This window comes from Electrona antarctica (assembly GCF_951216825.1).
Source record: "Electrona antarctica genome assembly, chromosome: 5".
NCBI lineage: Eukaryota > Metazoa > Chordata > Actinopteri > Myctophiformes > Myctophidae > Electrona > Electrona antarctica.
Genome location: NC_136810.1, coordinates 60,374,043 through 60,399,041, shown reverse-complemented (window position 1 = coordinate 60,399,041; position 24,999 = coordinate 60,374,043). Strand labels below are relative to the sequence as shown.

General features: G+C 44.5%; 1 protein-coding gene across 1 annotated transcript in view; it reads right to left on the bottom strand.

Moving 5' to 3' along the window:
- The window catches only part of LOC306923543 (contactin-associated protein-like 2), a gene marked incomplete at its 3' end in the record, with an annotated part of 333,896 nt that overhangs the window by 74,530 nt on the left and 234,367 nt on the right, over positions 1–24,999 (bottom strand). Inside the window, exons 15-17 of the mRNA XM_079501713.1 lie at positions 13,539–13,623; positions 7,049–7,205; positions 3,190–3,317 (exon numbers count right to left, since the gene is read on the bottom strand). Coding sequence (XP_079357839.1) covers positions 3,190–3,317; positions 7,049–7,205; positions 13,539–13,623 — 370 coding nt within the window. The remainder of the gene's footprint in view (positions 1–3,189; positions 3,318–7,048; positions 7,206–13,538; positions 13,624–24,999) is intronic.

Sequence of the window (24,999 nt, the reverse complement as noted above, 5' to 3'; positions counted from 1 at the left end):
TTTCTATGGGAAGCCGTTTAGGCCATAAATGCATAGTCAACTCGCACATACATGTATACTTCTCTTGCACATACATATATATTGGTACTTCACTTGCACATACATATATATTTAATTTACACATACATACATACTTCATTCGCACATATATAAATACTTCACTTGCACATACATACATACTTCATTCGCACATATAAATACTTCACTTGCACATACATACATACTTCATTCGCACATACATACATAATTAAAAAAAAAAGATTAATTAATTAATGAATTTGATTAACTAATGAATTAATTTGATTAATAAATTAAGATACATTTGTATCGTTTGTATCATGCACTGGGGGGACACTGGGGAAACACTGGGGAGCCACTGGGCAGGCAGTGGGGAGGCACTGGGCAGGCAGTGGGGGACACTGGGGAGGCACTGGGCAGTCACTGGGGAGGCACTGGGGAGGCACTGGGCAGGCAGTGGGGAGGCACTGGGGAGACACTGGGGGACACTGGGGAGACACTGGGGGACACTGGGGAGGCACTGGGCAGGCAGTGGGGAGGCACTGGGGAGGCACTGGGGAGGCACTGGGGAGAAACTGCAGCCACTGGGGAGACATTTGAAATCGAGCTTCCTGTTCAGGCATTGTGCCTTCCTGTTACATTCATACTCAGACATGTACACACATCACATAGTCCTGCGCAGCCGCACATAAATAAATACTCACACACGTATGTATGCATGTATGTATGTATGTGCGAATGAAGTATGTATGTATGTATGTATGTATGTATGTATGTATGTATGTATGTATGTATGTATGTATGTATGTATGTATGTGCGAATTAAGTATTTATATATGTGCGGATGAAGTATGTATAAGTGAAGTATGTATATATGTGCGAATGAAGTATGTATGTATGTGTAAATGAAATATATATGTATGTGCAAGTGAAGTACCTAAATGTATGTATGTGCAAGTGAAGTATGTATGTGTATGTGAAATATGCATGTATGTGCAAGTGAAGTACCAATATGCAAGAGAAGTATACATGTATGTGCGAGTTGACTATGCATTTATGGCCTAAACGGCTTCCCATACATTTCTGCTTTCAGGTTTCTATATTGTATGATAAATGCTAATTTGTTATTTCTATATTAGCAATGAGCATCCAACTATAACTAACACAAAGGACTGGTGACTGTGTTATTACACAGAAAATATGCATTGCCTAGCACATAATATGCATGTTGCTTAGTGCCAGATGGCTGCAGATGGAAAATAAACTATCCATTCATCTTAACAGAAAATGATTTATTATTAGTTCAGTCAGATACAATTGTACTGTAGTACTAGTCTTCCACAAGCAGTACATGGCATCACAAGCACTTTGATGCAGATCAGTATTTTTTTTTGATCAAACTTCCAAAATATTACAACCTGTCTGTTTTCATAAATCAAGTAGCATGTTTACATTGGTACCAACGTCCGAGGTAGAAAACCGCTAACTATAGCATTGTTGCTAATATTTGAACTGACCTGACTCGCCAACCGCAGCAGCGATGTCCTCCCATGCCTTCTCCTTCTTGTTCTTGTCTCGAAAGTCGACGAGACTTTTGTCATAAATAATTTGATAGTGGCTGACAGCCACTATCAATTTATCTTCCCACCTTGTCTTGTTTGTTTTCTTTTTTCCTTGGCCCTCCATATTTTATTGTTCCCCCAAACTTTTTTTTGCTGGAATAGGTCTGCAAACTGTTCCACAAACAGGGGTGTGTTCAGGTGCTATAGGTCCAATAACGAGACCTCCTGCAGCCAGCAACACACCCCGTCATCACAATTCAGGGTGGGGTTGAGCCTTGGGGGGGAGGTGGGGGTGATCACACTGCAAATTATCATTTATAGTCCTCAGTTTAGGTCGGATCAGCCGATCAGGGATGTTCACATATCATACAACTGATATAAAGGATATTCATTATTTTTCAAAGGTATGATTGACGGTGCCCAAATTAATTTCAACATGTAGATTACAGCTAGCTACCACTGACTGATGGATTGTGATCTCTCTCGCATGCACGCACGCACACACACACACACACACACACACACACACACACACGCAACACACACACACACACACACACATACACACGCGGTGCACACGACCGAAAGAGCGCGCTGCTCATCCCCTCCCCGAGTCCCCTATTCCCGGGGAGAGTTTGGGGATAAAGACAGGGGTCCGTCCGACACGAAAACCGGTTTTAACTATATTGTTTAGTTCTTTGTCTATAGACTATCTATATCTGCTAATGTATAAACCGTGTGTGTGTGTTTAGTCCACGGTCAGCGTCAGCGACGGGGTTCAGTTGTTCACCTCTCCGGTCGGTGGGAACCGGGGGGGGGGGGGTGACTGCAGGGGCACTTCTCCCCAGCCACCGTGCCAGTCCACTGGGAGAGAACTGGCTCGCAAGTGACGGAACACAACCTGTTTTCACCGCTTCGACAACTTGTTGCTCATATAAACTTTTATTTCTTTCCATAAATATGCTATGGTCTTGCCAAATATTCATTCATATTACATATACAGCCCTTATTTAAAAAGTAAATATTTTAATTCGATCTCGGTGCGGTCAGCTCGCTCGGAGGTTTTTCTGCCCTTGTCAAATGAGCTAAACTCCGCCTCCTCAAACCACGCTGTGCTCTGATTGGCTGGAAGCAGCTTCTTGAAGCTAAAGCCAGAATCTAGCTTTGAAAAGCTGCGTCAAATATGAGCTTTCACGAGAAATAAAGCACCTTAAAAAAAAAAAAGCTGTTCACCCTAAGCTTCAAAACGAAAAAGCTGGTCTGCATAGAGATAACATGGGACCACGAAGCGAGAAGCTGCTTCTAGCTTCCTTGGTGTGAACGCGGCATTATTGTTCCAGGCTCATGCAGACCCACCAGCAATAAACAGCATCAGTTTAGAAGACATTCTTTGATATTAAAAATATCACACCTGTGCGAACTGAGCGGTGCAGTGTGCATGAGTGTGTGCATGCGTGTTTTTAGGATGCTTTTAGTCCTGCTTTTATCTCTGATATTGCGTGCGTGCGTGCGTGCGTGCGTGCGTGCGTGCGTTTACAAATTACTTCAAATCTAATTTCCTGTTCAGAAGATTGTTGACTATAGAGCATATAGCTAGTGTGACGCTCACCGTCTCCCTGGCAACGCAGCGGGCCCACGGTTAGCTCCGCCTCCGAGCCCGGCCGATTGGTGTCGCCCACGGCAACCTGCATGACTGGCAGGTGGTCCTTGTACAGCAGCAGGCCAGAGTCCTCTCTCCTGGACCAAACAGAACAGAGTGAGGTTTACTTTAGTATCACCTGTAATACCAACAGGAAACAAAGGAACATTGTCCTACACTGGTTTAACCCATATAAAAACTAAGCTACGATGACTAAAACTAAGACTAAATATACCCACAATTCCGTCACCAAATACAAACTAGTCTAAATGTCTGACAGAGACTATAGTGGACAAGAGATCAAGTAGCCTAGAACTAAATGACAAGTCATTGTATGCTTGGTTGCATGATGCAAATAGCTGATCTACAAGCTCACAATGCGTTCAGGCATTACAACACCATCAAGGCCTGCAAAAATGCACATTTGTTGACAAAAAACAACTGTAGATCTAGTCGACTAAAATCATATGATATTTAGTCGACTTAAACTACACTAAACACCAAAACCTTTCAGGTGACTAGTTTAATTCCAAAGACTAAAACAAAAATCAAAATATACTGTCAAAATCAACACTGCAGTAGCCACTGTGTAAAGTGTCTACTGCATACACAGTGTAATGTTTAGTTTACATCAGATGTGTAAAGGATGACGTCTCACTGTTGCGCAACATCGATGATTGCACAACAGGCGCTCCCATGCTGTGGAGCGATGCGATCCGTTTTCATATCAATAAACTTCGTCTTTTGGACAAAACTTTGTCCTGGGCGTCGGGCGTTACTAATAGAAAGGACAAATAACTTGTGCTGCAGACTAGTGAGAAGCTGCTCAGCTTGCTAATTGATCTGACATATATATTTGCGCAACTGACTGGCATGAGGTAATTAGGCCTACTTATTTGGCAGCACCTGCAATTCCAATACTAACCTATAAAAAAGGCTTTCATATCACCCTGGGTAAGACCTACGCTGTAGAGGCTATCATTTGTTTGGGCGGAAGTTGCGGGATTTTAGTGGAAGTATCGCCCAAGGAAATGACATTGATGCTTTACAAATCAGTTTACATTCTCCGCGAATGAAACAAGTGTTGTGATTGGTCGGGAAAATATCGTATCCGGGGGAAATACATCTGACGGATGTTCCGGACGATACATCCGCCGATGCCTTACGTTGTGACCAGGCTTTTTTTTCCGGAGATAAGTAAGCCTGGGACCGAAGCTACTTTCATATACTATTAATATTTGTTTCTAATAAGGTGTGGCCTTATAGATAGAAATGTGATCATTTTTGGATATTTTTGGATATTAATTAACACAAATGTTCGCACAGGGCCTCCCATTTCTCCCAATGTGCATGCCTCATTGTTATTCATTCATTGATATTTAAAAGAAATATTTGAATGAATCATGCTGTAGTATACCAAATTTTGAGCTTTTCCAAAGTCAGTAAAATCTATTTGCAGTGTTTCAGATCAAGATTGTTTTCTGTGTCTATCAAAAAGAAAAAAAAGGAAAAAAAAAAGTCTTGGTCTTAACTTACGGTCTCAGTCTCGTCTCGGTCTCGACCTCCCTAGGTCTTGGTCTTGTCTTGGTCTCGGCCCCCCTAGGCTCGCGACGGTCTCGGTCTCGTCTTTGGTCTCGACCCGTCTAGGTCTTGGTCTTGGTCTTGGCCCCCATAGGCTCGCGGCGGTCTCGGTCTCGTCTCAACCCTCCTATAGGCCTTGGTCTTGTCTTGGTCTCGCTTTAGGTGGTCTTGACTACAACACTATTCGGATCTATGGGCATTCCCCAACTACAATATGACGTCACTGAGCCACGGTGGTCACCGCCAGTGTTGGGCATCGTTACTTTAGAAAGTAACGTCGTTAGGTTACTGGATTACTGCCCATAAAAATAATCCCTTACCGTTACAAATTACCTTCTGAGAAAAGTAAAAGGTTAGATTATTTTCCGTTATTTTCCGTTACCCGACAATTAAAACCCATTTTTGAATGCTTGCGCAAGTTGGTTACATTGTATTAGGCTACTGCCTACCGTCATTGCGCCGCATTATCACGGCCCGGTTAAAAACGAGAATGAATGATACACACCATGAACTGACCATAGACCATATCCCCTTTACAGCTCTCTCTTTATTAATGAATATAATTTGCCACAATCGGCACATAGGACTGGACAGAAAGAGAGTGCAGAGAGTACACTACAATATGCCATACTAGGCTGTTGCGCTGCGCTCTGATGCCCTCTCCACGCCGCGTGCCGTGGCGCATGAACAATAACAACAATCCACGTGGACCCACGACGACCCACGTATGAATTAGATAGTTTATATGCAATGGCACGGCGGCCATCCTTGCAGGCAGTGACAGTAACAGAATGAGAATCCTGTAGGCAGTAACCTGTTCATTTTGGGGGGGCAACAACAACAGCCTGTTGTTGATGATGAATGATACTATGAAACTTAACAATTCATTAACTAGTACTCACCTAATGACGCCGCCACGGAGGATATACCATGTTAAACGTAATTCCAAAGTGTTTAGCCTACATTGTTTAAGTCATAGACGCATGCGGTTTTCATGAACTTTGGCTAAAAGCATGTTGTTGTTATTATTATTCCACTACCACCCGGCACTTCTAGTCGACTAGACTGTCATGGCAGCTGGCTACAACCGAAACAACTTCCTCTTCAAAATAAAAGCTACTTGTAACAATACTTTTACTTCTTAAGTGAACTACAGGATGTAGTAGACGCAGGATGTATAGTACATGGTATAGTGGGCTTGGAAGGATAACTCACACAGAAGGCAGGAGAAATAGACTCCGTGGGCAGTCGGGGCTTTATTATTTTTTAAATCTTGCCAACAAAATGAACAGGGACACATTATAGTAACGGGATTACTTTTTTGGAAATGTAACTAGGTAACTAACTACTAAATTGCAAAACTAAGTAGTTACTTTATTCCGTTACCAATGAAAGTAGTCCGTTACATAACGCCGTTATTAATAGCGCCGTTACACCCAACACTGGTCACCGCTCACACATCTCTCTGTGGTCACCTCTTCACTGAAAACTGGACTATGAATAGGGCCGTTACACTCACCATGTCTTGTGGTCAGTAGCATAGTAATGATATATGGTGTGCGGACTCTTTTCTCTTAAACTAATGCTAGTTAGGGCAGAGTCCCTTTGATTCAAACTGTCCCCGAATACGGTTGGCCATCATTCACATTGGCCATGATTCTTCCGCACCCGAGTACACTTCATTCAACTGTATCCATTCAATGCTTTCACATTGCAGCGATCCGTATCCGAGTAGGCCTACACTTCAATCGGTCCCGATGCGGTCCCAGGAACGGTTGGGTGATCCGCTCCCGGGGAACGGTACGCAGCGTTCACACTGCCACAACATCTGCCAAGTGGTCCCGAGTGCGCATCCGGGACCATAGTATGAATCCCACCTTAGACCTTAGAGTATTAATAGAGACGGCACCCGGAGGAAACCCTGAGGCGAAATGGACATAGTGGCCGAATTTGGTATTGCAGTTTTGACCCAAACACATGAACGCGCTGGTCCGTTGACTATCATTGCGCACGTTCATGATGACGCGTGAGCGCTGTTTCATACGTGAGCGCACGTGAACGCGTGCAATGATAGACAACGGCAGCGCGTTCATGTGTTTGGGTCCAATCCATCCCAGAATGCACTCTGTTCCTACCCGGAAGGAGGAGTGAAATCGCCTCATCCGCTTTTGAGCAACTTAATGCAAGTGGATGGGAGGAGAAATCCGGTGCTGTCTCTATTAATATATACTCTAAGCCTTAGACTCACCATGTGTTGAGGTCGGCGTCACAGTTACAGTCATACTTGGGCTCAGTACAGTTCCTGTCGATGCCACAGGCACATTTCTGGACGCCCGGCCCGGAACCCCCCCAGTAGAAGTGTTTCTCACTGCCCCGACCGACCCACCACGTGTAGGGGCTTCCATCTGTTGAGACACACACACACACACACACACACACACACACACACACACACACACACACACACACACACACACACACACACACACACACACACACATGTTTATCTGTATAGCACATTTCAACAATGAGGTAAGTGAAGGTGCTTTACACAACACAGTAAGCACTAAATCAGTGGTGGAAAAAAGTAATACTTTTGTACCTTTACTCAAGTACATTTTGAATTCCGGACTTTTACTTGTAACAGAGTATTTCTACATTGCAGTATTGGTACTTTTACTGAAGCAATACATGTGAGTAGTTGTTCCACCACTACATCTCACCCTCATGTCTCTGTGGTTGTGTCTAATCTCATGGTCTCTCTCTCTCTCTCTCTCTCTATCTCTCTCTCTCTCTCTCTCTCTAACTCTAAATATGCATTAGAGAGAGATACGTGTGTGTGTGTGTGTGTGTGTGTGTGTGTGTGTGTGTGTGTGTGTGTGTGTGTGTGTGTGTGTGTGTGTGTGTGTGTGTGTGTGTGTGCGTGCGTGCGTGCGTGCGTGCGTGCGTGCGTGCGTGCGTGCGTGCGTGCGTGCGTGCGTGCGTGCGTGCGTGCGTGTACGTGTGTGAACATAAGTCCCATTTTGTGCAGAGCTCTCTCAGGTTGAGGCAGATGAACAGATTGTCATCAGGAATGACAATGACTTATTTCACTCATCCATCTCACACCGCAACAGAGTTCACAATCGAGGCCTTAGAATGGATTGGTTATAAAGGACTTCATCACCCAGCATGCAGTGGGTCTTGTCTTGGGTCTTGTCTGTCTGCTAAAGGATCATTTTTCTCCCTGCTTGCTCATGGCATAGTTATTGGATTTTCTTGACCGGCACTATATAATGTCATTGAATTGAATTGCATTGATCTTCAATACTAATGGGAAGTCAGTAAATAATTAGTCAATATGAAGACGACACATTGGATAGGAGTTCACGGTGGAGTTCTATTTGTTTCTACGTGTGTAATTGTTCATTTGTTGATCTTGTTTTTCTTTTTTCATTCGCATTTTAGGCGGGGTTGGCGAAAGGGCCTTTCTGTGTGGAGTTTGCATGTTCTCCCCGTGTCACCTAAGGTAGGTACCCTCACAAAAAACAGCAGTAATCCTGGTCTCTAAACTGCCTCCCCCTGGCCAGCCGGGGCGCCTGATGGAGGAGAAAGGAACTGGTTGGAATAACGTGTTCCTTCCACGCGTCCAACCAGGGAAACTCCCCCCTGTCAGGTGTAAAGGAGCAACTTGGACACTCATGCATGAAGGAAGCATGAGTTCAAGTCCATTGCTCTCCCCAGGTTGGCGGAGGGTGTGTAGAACCCAGGATCACATTAGATAATTGACACAGGGGTGAAAAATGGGTTACAAAATTGTGGGATAAAAAATTACATTTAAAAAGAAATAGGGGGCTGCAGGTATTCATATTTTCTGCTTATTTTTCCTGCTCCTTTTCATCCATGGGTGTATTAGATTAAATGTAATATTATCCTGTGACAGGAATTGTAATGCACTGTGATACGCTATCATGTGCAAAACAGTGTTGAGAAATACTGAGTATTGTCACCACTACAAAGAAACATCCAAACATTCATCAACCACTACATCTCCTCTGGACTAACATTCATCAACCATTACATATCCTCTGGCCTAAAAGCATCAGCAACAAATAACTAAGGCAGCAAGCTGGGCTTAGGAAGAGATCCTCCCACAGCTTTACACATGGATAACTCATATTCTCCTATAACACTATAAGACTATCTCTGAAGTGGAAACCACCCCCGAGGGGGAACATAAAGACAGGCTGACCACCAAACAACCCAGGATGGGATCTGGAGTGTTTTTCTGTAGCATGCAGGTCATTCTGTGTTTCTGCAGTGCATGCACTACCCTACCACTCTACCCTCTTTCTGGGCTAGGTGAGATTGAGGGAGGGGGGTTCAATGAGTTCAAAATAAATCAAAAGTGTCTATAATCAAATGTGATGAAAAATAATGCTGGAAGAGATTCAAGCAGCGTTTTGAACTGTATTTAGCTGCAATTGGAGGGGATGGAAAGAGTGCTAAAATGCAAGCATCAATATTCTTACATGTCGTGGGAGATGAAGCACTGGAAGTGTACAATAACTTCACCTTTGCTGCAGAGGCAGATACAATGAAGCTCCCGAAAATAATGGAAAGGTTTGAGGCTTATTGCATTCCAAAACGCAATGTGACATTTGAAAGGCACATATTCTTCACGTGTGTGCAGCAAATGGGAGAAACAATTGATCAGTATGTAAATGAGCTGAGAAACAGAGGCAAGACGTGTGAATTCGGTGGATTGACAGAATCACTGATAAAAGACAGGATTGTGTGTGGCATCACAGATAATGGTCTGAGAGAGAGGCTGTTCAGAGAGGCAGATCTAGACCTGGAGAAAGCCTTACCTGTGCAGAGACTGTGAAATCACAGGCTAAAGAGCTGTTAAGTGATGCTAGCTGCACCGTGGATGCAGTGAAGAGAGATGCACACAAATTCCACAAAAATAAGACCTTTGACGTCAACAAAGGGGCGGGACAATCACACAAAAACAGAATGGCCAATCAGAAATCTTGTACTCGATGTGGAACACAACATCCACCTAGGCAGTGTCCTGCATATGGAAAGAAGTGCAATAAGTGCAATAAAGACAACCATTATGCCCGTTGCTGCAAGAATCCAGCCCAGAAAGGCAAAGTGGATGCAGTAGATGATGATGAAAAAGGAGAAAAGGATTGGATCACTACACTGAAAGTGAATGACATACATCTGCAATTAAAATTGGATACTGGAGCAAATGTGAATGTGATGTCAGAGACTGATTTCATGAAAATAAGGCCCAGACCAAAAATACATAGAGCAAACATGAAAGTGACAGCCTATGCAGGTGCAGACATACCGAAGAAAGGAAAATGCATTGTCAATGTGAAACTCAAAGACAAAGTGCACACGCTATCGTTCATCATTGTACCCAGGGATGTGCAGGCTTTACTAGGATTGTCAGCCTGTGAGAGACTACACCTGGTGAAGAGAGTCTTTGTCGTGGACAGACAAAAAGAGACAGTATATGATCAACTCATGGAGGAATACAAAGACCTATTTCAGGGTCTAGGCTGCCTGCCAGGAGAACACACGGTCAGAGTAGACAAAAGTGTGCCACCAGTCATACATCCATGCAGAAAAGTCCCATTTGCACTGCAAAAGCAACTGAAAGCAGAATTGGACAAGATGGAGAGACTGAACGTGATTCAGAAGATAGATGAGCCGACTGAGTGGGTGAGTTGCCTCGTTGTAGTGGACAAAAATAATGGAAAACTCAGAATATGCCTGGATCCAAGAGATCTAAACAGAGCCATTAAGAGAGAACACTTCAAGCTTCCTACTCGTGAAGACATCATGGGACAGTTTGTAAATGCAAAATATTTTAGCAAGCTAGATGCGTCTTCAGGATTTTGGCAGATGAAGTTGGACGAGCCAAGCTCAAAACTGCACATTCAATTACCATTTGGCATTGCTTCAGCTCCTGAAGTGTATCACAAAACAATCAACATTATCTATGATAATCTATCTACGATGGAAGGAGTTGATACCTCAATGGATGACATCATAAAATGGGGTGCCACTAGAGCTGAGCATGATGTGAGACTCAAAGCTGTGCTAGAAGCAACAAAGAAAGCAAACCTGAAGCTGAATAAAGAGAAATGTCAGCTGGGTGTGACAGAGTTGACATTTGTGGGCGACATACTGAGCAGTGAAGGTGTCAGACCAGACCCACAAAAGGTGTCTGCTATCGAGAACATGCCAAGGCCAACATGCAAAAAAGATGTACAAAGATTTAATGGGATGATCACATTCATGGGAAAATTCATACCCAACCTGTAAGAAAAAATGGCCCCACTGAGACAACTGACTGAGAAGAACATATAATGGCAGTGGAATCATGAGCATGAAAAGTCATGGACTGAATTGAAGAGAATTAAAGAGGGAATTGAAGACGCTGCTCACAGAGGAACCGGTCCTGAGGTTCTATGACCCAGAGAAACCTATTAAAGTATCATCTGATGCATCACAGAGTGGGCTCGGCGCAGTACTTCTACAAAAATATGAGGACTGGCAACCTGTAATGCATCACGTTCTATGACAGACCCGGAAACGCGATATGCACATCGAAAAAGAGCTGCTCAGCATCACATATGCTTGTGAGAGATTCCATCCGTTTGTGTCAGGACAAGAAATCAGTGTGGAGACTGATCACAAGCCCTTGATTTCATTGTTCCAAAAGCCACTAAGCCACTCCGCATACAACGAATGATGATCAGGCTGCAACGCTACTCACTTAACGTTGCATACACACCAGGAACACTGATGTATACAGCTGACACGCTATCCAGAGCTGTTGACCCACAGGAGCCACACTAAACTGGATGAAGATGTGAATGCTTATGTACACATGATCACAAGTGCACTGCCAGTAGCAGATGCGAAGATGGAGCTCATACGGACTGAGACTAACAAGGCTGAGACGCTGAAACAATTGAGACAAATCATCAGAAATGGATGGCCCACCGTGAAACAAAACTGTTCACCAGAAACAGCAGAGTATTGGAACTACAGGGCTGAGCTATCAGAGGTCGGTGACATCATTTACAAAGGAAGTAAAATTGTCATTCCAAAGAGCCTGAGATGCTCAAAAGGATTCATGAAGGACATCTAGGAATCGAAAAGTGCAAGAAGAGAGCACGTGAAGTGATGTTCTGGCCTAGAATAAATCGAGATGTCACAAATGAAGTGTCAAAATGCACAACATGCCTCAAATATCAAGCGAGTCACCCTGCAGAACCACTACCCCCACACCAAGCACCAGACAGACCATACCAGAAGGTGGGTGCTGACCTGTTTGCATGTCAAGGTAAAGATTATCTTGTTGTCACAGACTATTACTCCCTGTACCCAGAGGTCTGTAGACTGACCACCACCACTGCGGAAGCAGTGATAACATAGCATGAAAGCCATATTCTCTAGGCACGGCGTGGCTTCTCAAGTTTTTTTCAGACAATGGTCCGCAATTTGCAAATTACAGATTCAGAACCTTTGCCAAGGAGTGGGACTTTAAGCACACAACCTCAAGCCCACACTTTCCGCAGTCGAATGGCCTAGTGAAAAAGACTGATGCACAAGGCAGCAGACAGTGGAACTGAAGTTCTACTATGACAGAGGAACACGGAATTGATCTGAACTACTGTTCTTTTTGAGTGATGTTTAAGAAAAGAAAAATAATAATAATAAAGAAAAGTGAATTGTGAAACTGCATTTCATTATTGTGTTTATTCATCTTCTTTATTGAAGAAGAGAAAATAAATATTGTGAAATATTGAAAGCAACACCATTTGTGATTTGTGAATGCTACAATAATTAATTTCATCTTATAAAAGTAAAACTTTTATTTTAAGAAAAGGATATGTAATGATATGAGCAAATCGTATTTGCTTCATTGATTATTCACGTATGTGTTATCTTCCCTTGCTCTGCTCTGATTGGTAATTTAATTTCCTAACTGCACTGTACTGCACTGCACTCTGTACTGTACTGTACTGTACTGTACTGTACTGTACTGTACTGTACTGTACTGTACTGTACTGTACTGTACTGTACTGTACTGTACTGTACTGTGTGTTTGTGTGTGTGTGTGTGTGTGTGTGTGTGTGTGTGCCGTGTCGTGTGTGCGACTGCACGTGTGCATGTGCGTGCACATGCGTGTGCATGTGTGTGTGTGTGTGCCTGCATGCGTCTGCATATAGCTTGATCAATAGTTAACAAATTAACTGCTCCTGACGGAAGGTACCGCCAGTTGGGATCCAATTGATATCAAACCGGATCGCTGATTATTTTTTTATTTAGCTTGGCCTTTTCCTTTTTTAAGTGATCCGAGACCAGATTGCGCAACCGCGCAGACGTTCACCTTCTTTTATACAGGCTGACTAAAAAGCTGCATAACTCGAAATCTACAGAGCTCTCCATGGTTTGGATAAAACGCACAATGTTCGGAGGTCTTTGCTGGTTAATCCGGTGATCTAGATGGGAACATTGGCGCTTTATAGAGCAAGGATTGCTTCATTTTAGCTCCCTAGCATTGACGCTATTTATTTAGCATCTAAGATGGCCGGCCCAAACAGGATGTGAATCCAGTGTGTGTCACACAACAAACAGCTCGGCAGTCTGCGCGGTTGGCTCTGCGTCCACCAGGTGGCAGTAGGTGTTGAACAGTATCATAAGGCTGTTCCTCTGTCAGTTCGTACCTGGGGTGTTGAGCAGTCTGGACATGCGACAGCCGTAGGAGATGAACTGCTCACAGTGCTCTGCGCTGGCGGTGATGGCCGCCATCTTGGAAACAGACAGACAGACAGAATTAGGAGTGTGTGTGCGTGTGTGCATGTGTGCGTGTGTGTGGGTGCGTGCGTGCGTGCGTGCGTGTCTGCATCGTAGCCTGAATAAATCTGCTCCGCCGATCAAGAAACGTTCATAACAATGTAAAGCCTTAGTTGATGCGACAGGTTTCAAAAACATATCCAGCAGACCAGCCCCTCAGACAGAAGCTGTAGTATTCCATGGAATCAGAACAACACTTGTTAAGCATAACATTTAAAAAAGGATGCCTCCATTAGGCTGGGCTCAGGTGTCACTTAGCTACAGGCAATCTCATTTCTCACCTGTAATGACTTCATTACTGGAACAGACCGAGACGCTTCATCAGATCACACGTCATTGGACCCAGGCCAGCAAGCAAGCCAAAGTCTCTGGGATATTGGTGTGGAGAAAAATAACGTCTCTTCTCTCCAACACTGCCTTTACTTGATGTATATTGCACTCGTGTCTGTTAGTGTTGTTTTCGTCGACTAATACAAACAATGTTCGTAGACTACCCTTTTCACTAAAACTGAGACTAAATATATTGACAATTTCGTCAACAAATAAAAACTAGAATAAAATGTTAGGGAGGGACTAGTGGAGAAGAGATCCAGTATAAGTAAAATACACAAGTCATTGTATGCTTGGTTGCAGGCTGAAAACAGCCAATCTACAAGCGATCTAAAGCTTGTAGATCTGCTATTTTCAGCCAGTGTATAATCAGCCAAAATACATTTTAGTCAACTAAATCAACTGTAGATTTAGTTGACTAAAATCTCATGATATTAATCAACTGAAACTAGACTAACACTAAAACATTCCAGGTGACTAAAATGTGACTAAAACAAAATGGAAACTAATCAAGAGACTATTACTAAAACTAAAATCTAAATTTGCTGTCAACGTCATGCAACACTGCATACATGTCTGAGTATTGTCACTGCTGTTGTAACCTGGGAAACCGTCTGCAAAAAAAGGGGAAAAACAGTGTCCCCTGCTGTTTTTGAGGGGCTTTCAACTTTAACTTTCAACTTTACTGACGAAAGACGATAGAGGACAGATTACGGACCCTCCTTCACCTGCATGGTGAAATGTACTCACAATGCACTCATACCATATCCCCAAACAGGTATGAAGTAGTATGTTTAATGTCTCCTTTCTGGAGGAGGCAATGTTTCAGTCGAAAACACACCCCATCGGCTTCACAGATTGGCCAAGCTTTGAGTCTTATTTGTGCTGCTCACAGGTCGGTCAAACCACACTGGGTACTGACAACAAGTACGATTATTGCAAAATAATCACCCCCGTGTGAAGTGAGGGGCGCAAATATGGGTGGGGATTAGGGATGGGTATCGTTAGGATTTTTTCGAGTTCGGTACCGATTCCGGTTCTGCTTATCGATTCCGGTTCTTAACGGTTCCCTATTTCGGTTCCAAAATTGTATAAAATAACTTAAGAGGTCAAATGTTTATTTAACAAAACAGCTCAATGTCAATTTAAGACATGTATAATGAATAGTGTAACATCCTCTCCTTTATTGAGCCATTTGTGGATAATATAGTGATTATTTTTAATATATTATATCTATTCTGTATTTACCCAGGGCAATAGTGTTGTAGGCTACTTCTCCTACTACTAACTACTAACTGCTGACAATAACACATAAAAGCATGTCTGAGATCTGAGAGCAAGACACACACACACACACACACACACACACACGATTGACTGGGCAAATTAGCATCGCTAATGGGGGGGAGGGGTAGGGGGGGGCAGCGCATCTCCGGCCGATATGTGAGAACGGGTTTGCCGACGTGCGAATGGAGGGATCATTGAAAACAAAGGCGGCTTGCATGCTGTGGTTTGCTACTAACAGAAATGTGCATGCACATGGGCTGCCAAAGCAAGTGTCCAGATTTATAGCTATTTACGATTTCTTTGCTAAGTTGATAACATATCGTTTTGGCTTACTCAAACCTCCAGCCTAAATTAACATAACTCAAGTGTCTTTTATAGTTTTATTGTCATTTAACACAAACATACATTTAACACATTAACTAGCTACTTAGGGTTCGGTTAGTTGGTGATTGGTTAGGTAAATAACCTGCATAAATGAGACAGAAATATACAATACATTTGTCAATTACAGGCAGGTTACAACACATGGATAACACATTATTCATTGATTATTAATAGTTTGCATTAACATACCATTGATCAATGTGAGCTGTGTTGAATCATCATGTAGTTACATGAGGTGTGGACTCTTCTTAGTTGGTTTGAATCTGAGCCTCTGTTTCCCTACACGCTTCCTAGTCTGCCAATGGCTAAGCCCCTCCTTTGGTTTGAGGGTACAGCCATTGGCTGTTGAAAGACCAGGAAGTATTTTCCCCCCTGACATGTGCTAGCCATGAGGTCTAGCATGGGAGAAGCAGTTTGCTGGTGGAACTTACTAGTGGTTCTGGCACTGACATCCTCTCTCTTCCCTTGAGAGGGAGCCTTTTCACACCTCAACCCCTACCCCCATTGTTATCTTTGGGACTTCACAGGCGGGGGTCCTTTAGGTATGTCTGTGCTAGCAGTAGTCAACACTGGTATAGTACCTATTCATTATTGAACAATATCAATATCATGGATATTTCCACAGTAGGCTATCATTTGTTGTTTTTCTTGTTTTTTTCACCACCTCTCTTCGAAGTTAGACTGGCAAGCTCTAGTCTAAACTGACTGGGCCTCTGGACCTTACGCCGTGATCTCTCTCACACACACACACACACACACACACACACACACACACACACACACACACACACACACACACACACACACACACACACACACACACACATTTTAATCATTTATTTATGTCCACATAAGAGATACAATACAAGGACACAAATATTTACAAGGTGCTGTACAGAGTGCAATCAGCAAATCCCGGACAAATACCCACACACCCTTCAGGGGTACAAGTAACAGCGTCTTCGCCATATTTGGCGGCTACCGATAGTGGAAGAGATTGCACAGAATTTGGCGAGCCGTTTGGCTGCTTTTTTTGGCATCCCAAGTTGTTGGAAGCCTCTTACAACCAAACTGTGTACGTGTCCTAGGCTGCCGAAGATAAACACAAGTAGATTGCACCTATAGCCTAGTTCAATGATGGTCTGGAGGAGCGGCTGGTACTTAATGACTTTCACGCCCGGCGCCACAGGGGTGCCTGGGGGGGCATAGCACCCTGAGTTTAAAAATGTGCACCCTCAGTTTATGTTATATGAAAAGTTGTGAAAATACCAAAAATAACAAAAATATATTCGAAATATTATAATTGTCATAGAAATGAAATGAAATGATTACTATATTTACCCAGGGTATCTGGGCTAAGCTCAAGAACTTGTTTCCAGCCAGGCCCTGCTCATAGAACACTGCCTCAGCCCCCTCGCCCACTCGGTGGCGCGCTATGAGCTTGTAGATCTGCTATTTTTCAATAGCTAAATTATAACATAATGCTTAAAACACCAAAAGGGGTTCCCACCCAAAATGGGTTAAGGTTATTGTAGCAGTCAATTTATATTGGGGGTCGGGCGGGGCGGGGGTCCCGAGACATTGCCAAAACATTTCCGGGGGTCCCCGGCCAAAAACTTTGAGAACCCCTGCTCTAGAGGCAGAGGAACGTACAGGTCGCACCCTAGCTGTTTAATTTAACAGCGCAATAGCTGTATGAAATGGGGGAAAAAAACAACACTTATTGTGCACCCTGGAAATTATTGACGGCACCCCGAGTCATTCCATTCTGTAGCCAGGCCTGATGACTTTGGTCATAAAGGCTTCCTCTAAGCCAGGGGTTCTCAACCCGTGGGTCGCGACCCCTCGGGGGGGTCGCCAAATTATTTTAGGGGGTCCCCAAATTATTTTCCAAAAAAAACAAAAAAAACAAACGTTGAGAACCCCTGCTCTAAGCTAGAATCAGAGCCAGGCCATTTCAAGAATGAAAACTGATCTGTTCTCTTCATTGACTACAACAACATCTGGTGTGTTAGCAGAGAGATGTGCAAAAATGTCAGTATTTTCAGTACAGAGTTGAAACATGGAAGGTTTGACACAGGAATGTTTGTACATTCTCACAGTGCAAAATGTTTAGATATGTCCTTTGTTATGAGATCAACTATTCTGTCGTGGCGTGCTATGTAAAGCCCTTTATAGGCATAACAGCCATTCAGAATGTGTGACATGGTTTCTGTAACAAGCCCTGTGGTGTGATGCAAGCAATGAGGTGCATGGGTGGAGGGAAACCAGAGGGAAAGGTTGAGTTTGGTGGGAAGGATCTGTAGCCTGGCTTTTACTGTAAAGGTGATAATGTCCTCATTGAGAGCAGTGTTCCTTATAAATGAAAGGGAAACAGAATGGTCAGCATGGGGAAGTCAAGCCAGTTTCCCCTGGAGTTTGAGTCCAGTCCAGTGTTGTTGTTGCCGGTGTTGGAACATATCCAATAGGGTCCGCCGGGCACCCTTAGGTGTCAACAGGTGGGTGTGTCCGCTGTAGGTCACTGTTGCTCTAACAGAGGTGAGAGGGTCAGTTATTATGTCCTCAGAGACCTCCACAGTTTCAGAGTCAGGCCGCGCCCACTCCAGGGACACACCGGCTTGGACGCAGAGGTCGTTCAAATCCGGTCAATCCGATGAGACTCCGAAGCCTGGGGAGCGAGTGTCCAGTTTCCCACTAGGTTTCCTTTTGAACCCAAGGAAGTGGGGCTGTGGCTCCCTGGCTAAAGGGACCTTGCGTCTCCTCAAATCGATGAACAGGGAAGATCTAGCTAGCTCCCTAACATCTCTATCATCATTATTCAGCATGTTCAGTAGATGTGATATGCGCATGCTGATATAAATCCATGACACATTCGGTACACCCAGCCCGCCCCCCCACTGAGGATGGTGAATAATATCACGGGTGCTGTGTGTGTTCAGGGCAAACAACTTGCGTACTAAGCTCACTGTTTTATTGTTCATTTCGCTTAGTACCTTCTGCTGGAGGTGAACATTGGAGAAGAAGTGCTGGACTTTAGACAGTGCTATTGGTCTGATGGCCTCTAGCTTCATGGTTAAAGGTAGTGTCAATAAGGTCCAGCCTAGATGTGAACTCGGACAAGATGATGTTAACTTGTTCCTTCCATTCACCTGCAATGTTAAACTTATGCCCTAGATAGGAGTATGTCTCATGAAGGGAGAACACACGTATGGGTTTGGTGGCTATTCTGAAGTCAGGGCATGTGTCGGTGTTAGAGTGGTACCACCTATTTCCTCCGCTCCTTCTCTCATACAGTACAGCACATTTAATGTCCTTAACTTCCAGGCCTGACCATTCCAGAAATGAATCTGTCCTGGCGAGCATGTTTTTGATTACTCTCTCTTCCCTGGAAGCCAACTGGACATCATCTGCACTGGGTTAGGTGAAATCACACCGTGGGGGGCACACAGACATAACCACTTTAACCACTGGTTGAGGGCAATTATAAAATGAACTGCGCTCCAAGGGCAGCCAGTCTTAATCCCTATCTTTAGAGGAATAGGTGGAGTTAGCTGTTTTCCACAAATAACCTGGATGGAAGACTCACAGTAGATATCTTTCACTATGTCAATATACACTTGAGGTAATTTTATTTCCTCAAGTGACCTGATCATGACATTATGTGAAAGGGTCCCAAATGCGTCTCTAAAATCAAGGAAGACTGAATACAGTCTACATGACTCGTGCTTGAAATCATCTATCCCTGTTTTAAGGCAAAACACATGCTCGTCCATTCCCCGCCTGTTAATATATGCTTTTTGTTTGCTAGACAAAATATCTGCATCTACCAACCACGGGAGGATTCTAGCCAGCATACATTTCATAAAAACCTTATATGTTGTTGGGAGAAGGGAAATATCTCTCCATGTGGATGGATCTTCAGGGATATTCTCTTTCTTGGGAATACGATGGATAAGTGCTCCTTTCCAGGCATTTGGGACCCTCCTATTCTCTAGACAGACATTCGAAATTGTTGTTAAAGTCTGACATGACTGCACGGTTATCAAAGTCTCATATGTTACCCCATCCATGCCACTGCCTTTATTGTTTGGGAGGTTGTGTAAAACTGCCTCTACCTCCTCACAGGTAAAGTGCGTGGTGCTTGGAAACGTGGTCGGCTCGTACGCCGGCAGGCTCTCATACCAGGGTGGGGGGAGGGCAGCAATCGGTCTGTGGCTCTGACATTTATTGCTGTAATAAGCCTGTATAGCTGCGATGTCATTTGAGCAGGTCGGGGGGGTGGGGTACTCACAGTCATTCAGGATGATTTGGATCGCCTTGGATCTTCTATGCAGCCAGAGGTGGGCCAGTTTGTTCCTCTTCACTTTCCTACGGGGACCACCGTGACTCACGCCGGTCTCCAGGGAGGGCAGCACGGTGTCCAGTAAGAAGCGTAGCTGGCCGCGGATCCATTCCGCTATTGAAGTTGATGATGATGATAACACGTAGGGGTGGGGATGCGCCAACGGGAACTTTTTCAGGACTCGCGCCACGTATTTAAGCAGTTGTAGCCCAAATGGCCTACCGCCGTGGCTTTCCGCTGTGAAAACGCCGTTCCTGAAGAATATTGCGCTTAACAGAGTGACGAGCCTTTTCCACTTTTCCGGAACACCGGAGGCAAAGTAGATGTTGTCACGCTGCCGTTGTGTGTTGAGGCTGTCCCTGTAGATGTTCTCCTGGTTCTGAAAGGCCATCCATTGTTGTTCAGACAGCGGGTGGACGTACTGCTCGAACGCCGAGTCTGGTGGCTCTCCTGCCGGTAACCGCTCCCGGGGCTTGCTTATACGCAAGCCTGATCGAAGCGATCAGACACATTGTCCATAGGACATGCAAATGCATCTTAGCAGCACCTTATTACATTGACGATGGTAATAACAACGCGTGTGGTTGTTAATATTAAAACATTAACAACAACGGCGTCTTCCGGAGCTTCACCTCCGTGCTGCCACCCTCGCGCGAGACACACACACACACACAGACGCACACACTTCCGCCCTCCTCCTCTCTCGTCTCATGTTGATTCAATGCTCGTGCTGCGCACATGCAGTGAGGCAACTCAGGAAAGGCGCAAGCCTTCTGCCCCCTCTCTTAAAAGTTTCCTCCCATAAACTTCAATTGAAGTTTACGTTTAAGAAACTTTAATAATTATGTTGCTTCAATGCTTCTCTGCTTCAGTGCCAGGCACAGTGCGTCTCTCTCGACAACTAACTCCGTCTCCATGCAGAGAGATATAGCTCCGCCTCTGCAAGCCACAAGCCCACAACGCGTCGCTGATGCAACGCGGTGTAGGCTTGTAGATCAGCTCTGTTCCCTGCAAGTCTATTAAACGGAAGAAAATAAATAAATAGTGTGTGACCACGTGTCTGTGGAACCGATAGAGAGAACCGAATTGAATTATTGTAATGGGTACCCGGTACCCTAGCACGTTCGGTTCGGTAGATACTTGGTCCCGCAGTTCGGGACCCACCCCTAGTGGCGATGCATTAATGCATGCCCCACCCATTTTAGTATCTTGTATTGCATCAGACCAGAGTAGGCCCACAGTCATGTCATCTGTGCTGTGAACAAAACAATTCCCCAATTGAACCAAACACAGTGGTTGTAAGTAAACAGGTGGCTCAGTGGACCTCTGGCTCTGTCCCTTCATCTCTCAAAACTGCTGCATTCACACCATTACTCAAAAAACCTGGTTTAGACCCAAACATCTTCAATAACCTCCGTCCCATCTCCAACCTGCCATTCCTCGCTAAAATCCTGGAAAAAGCAGTAGCATCCCAGATTCAGGCCCACCTCACCAACAATAACCTCTATGAACAATTCCAGTCCGGTTTCCGCCACCCGTCACAGCACAGAAACAGCCCTACTTAAAATCACTAACGACCTCCTGATGGCAGCTGACTCCGGTTTAATATCCATCCTCATCCTCCTAGATCTGAGCGCGGCCTTCGACACCATTTCCCACTCCACCCTCCTTGACCGACTTGCATCCATTGGTTTATCCGACACACCCTTAGACTGGTTTCATTCATATCTCTCTAGCCGTACTCAGTTCATTAAATTAAAATCATTCACATCCCATCCCTCCCTCATCTCTTCCGGTGTTCCCCAGGGCTCTGTTCTTGGCCCCATCCTATTCATCATCTACCTTCTCCCCCTTGGACAGATTCTCCGTAAATACAACATCAATTTCCACTGTTACGCGGACGACACCCAGCTCTACATCTCCTCCAAACGCTGCTGCCCGTATCGTCACCAGAACCCCTGTCATCATTCACATCACCCCTGTACTTCACCAACTCCACTGGCTTCCCATCAAACACCGCATAGACTACAAGATCCTCCTCCATACATTCAAAGCCATTCATAACCTCGCCCCCCCATACCTGTCAGACCGGGTGGGAATGTTGACATGGACAAGGTCACTTAGGTCTGCCTCCTCCATCACTCTGAAAGTCCTCCCAGCCCGTCTCTCCACCATGGGGTCAAGAGCCTTCAGCCGCTCTGCCCCTCACCTCTGGAACTCCCTCCGCCCTGATATTAGAAACATGGGCCCTCATTTATCAACCGTGCGTACGCCAAAATATGGGTGTACGCCGAAATTACCGCAATTTTCGGCATTTACGATTTGCGCCAAAGCATGAATTTGAACTTGAGCCAGGACAAAAATCACGTCTGGTCGGGAGCTGTCGTACGCTTTGTCCTCACCTGTTTTTCTGTCGTAGAACAGCGGAGCAGCATTGTCTGAACTGCTGACACGCTGTCACAGGCATCAAAACATATGTTTTCACTCCTAAAATGTTAATATAAAACTGTATGTATATACATGTAAAAAAAAAGAAAAAGAAAAAGAGAGATTTCCAACTTTACAAGTAATTAAAATCGCGCAATTAAAAACAATATAACATGTTTACAATGTATTAGTTTGTGCTTAATCAAACAGTGCTTTACTGGCCTTGTTATGCGAGCGCACTTGTGAGATGATTTGGGAGCGCATCGCATGCGGCATGAGCGTGACATCAGATGCCTATAGAATCACTGTGATATTATTAAAAAAAAGGCACATGGTCACAAGTGACAATGACAATCATACAGCTTGCCTATTTGCAATTGTAGCAGGCTATAGGCGTAAGGGGCTTAATCATTCACCATTTAAATAAGCGCTTTGACAGTTCAGATAAAAGCGAGATCATTGTCGGGGGTCGGGAGGACGGGGCTGCGGCGTGCGTCGCCAGCCCAGCACATACCAGCACACATGCAAACCTTCATCCATATGTTTATGATTCGTTCATCAATGATCAAATCACTCCATAAACGTTGATTATGACTGCCTTGACGACATGGTAGCCTATCTCTCATGCAGGCATCACTCACCCACAGGACTTATCACAGCAGTGCGCAGTCTCACTGATCGCCTTCGCCGTGTACTGCGCACGAATGGGTAAAATTATTATAGACCTACAAACGTATTCCATTCATGGCGATGCGATGTGTCATGTAGCCTTGAGGTGCGTGCGTGCGTGCGTGTGTGGACATGACAGAAAGGCAAGCGAGGTGAGAGGGAAACAGACAGGGTAGGAGGCCTACAGCTTTATTTAATTCATGCAGATGTTCGTTCTTTATTTATTTAAGATACAACACACCAGTTAGTTTGGCTTGCAAGTTGCGTGTGTGTGTGTGTGTGTGTGTGTGTGTGTGTGTGTGTGTGTGTGTGTGTATGAGAGAGGGGGGTGAGGCGGGCAGTACGTTTTTCCTGTATCCATGGTTTCCAGGTCGTATTGCAGTTGTTCATGTCGCAAAAACGAGGGCGAGGCTTGATTTCACAGGGCGTGCCAAATTGATTTCAGCCGTCACATTTATTACTGCTAGGAATTAAATTAGGAAGGATCAGCTGTCTGCGATCACTTTGTAAATGCCGACCCGACGTGGGTGTACTACGAAACCTACACTCGAATTTGGGGCAGATTTTACACTCAATTGATAAATGAGGGCCATGGACTCTATTACCATTTTCCAAACTCACCTCAAAACCCACCTGTTCAGGCAGGCATATGGCTGACCTCTGCTGCAGGCTGTACCTTAGTTATGTTTTGCTTTTAAATATGTTTGTATATGTTTGGGTGGCGGTGGCTCAGGGGTAGAGTGCCTGGATGGTAACCGTAAGGTTGCCAGTTCGAACCCGGGCTCCCCCAGAGTTACTGTCGAAGTGTCCTTGAGCAAGACACTGAACCCCTAATGCGTTGGTGCCTTGCATGGTTTCCGCTGCCATCGGTGTATGAATGTGTGTGTGAATGGGTGAATGTATTGCACAATCTCTGTAAAGCGCCTTGGATAAAGGCGCTATATAAATGCACCATTTACCATTTTACCATTTAAACTGTTTTAACCTGTTGTATGGCGACCTTGAGTGCCCTGAAAGGCGCCTTATAAATGTATTATTATTATTATTATTATCCAGAAAGCCATAATCATCCATTTGTACACTCAAGAGTTACAGAAACGTAAAGGTCCATTTGGATCCCTGGTGGTCCCTTAACCCGACGTTTGAAACCGCATTATAATAAGATTGTGATGCCAAATCCATGCACAAACTGCAGTGGCGCCTGAACAAAGTGGTGTTGTTGGTCGTCATGCATCGTGATGGTTTGTATTGTGTGTGACGTTGGCCAGCCATGAACTCAGCCTATATGAAGTGTGAAAAAACAGTTTTTTAAGATTTCAGAAAGACTCAGGTGACACTCAATCCTATCTCTATCCATTTATAGCAGCCTTTCTGAGAAGGTATGAGGTCTCCCCAGACTCAGGTCAGCTTTACTGAGCGTCCGTATGGCTCAACGTCTCCGGACTACCTTCATGAATACGCAAAGAGGAGCCACAATGACCTGGACTGCCAAATGAAGAGCAAAGGCCAGATTCCCTCAGCCGCCTGTCAGACGACCAACAGCTCTCTAAATGGCCAGAAACAAGAAGACATGAACCAACCAAGATTGTGTTGTCATCAACAGCTCACCAAGACTATTGTAACTCGGCCAGGAGAAGTGAAACCAGGAAGGAAACCCCATGCCTGTAAACACTGTGACAAAAGTTTCAATCATTTGAATAAACTGGAGAGACACCATCGTATCCACACGGGAGAAAAACCTTTCCACTGTAAACAATGTGACAGGAGTTTCAGTCAGTTCACTTACCTGAAAATACACCAGCGTGTCCACACTGGAGAAAAGCCTTTCCATTGTAAATATTGTGACAAGTGTTTCAGTCAGTTAGGTGACTTGAAGACACACCTGTGTATCC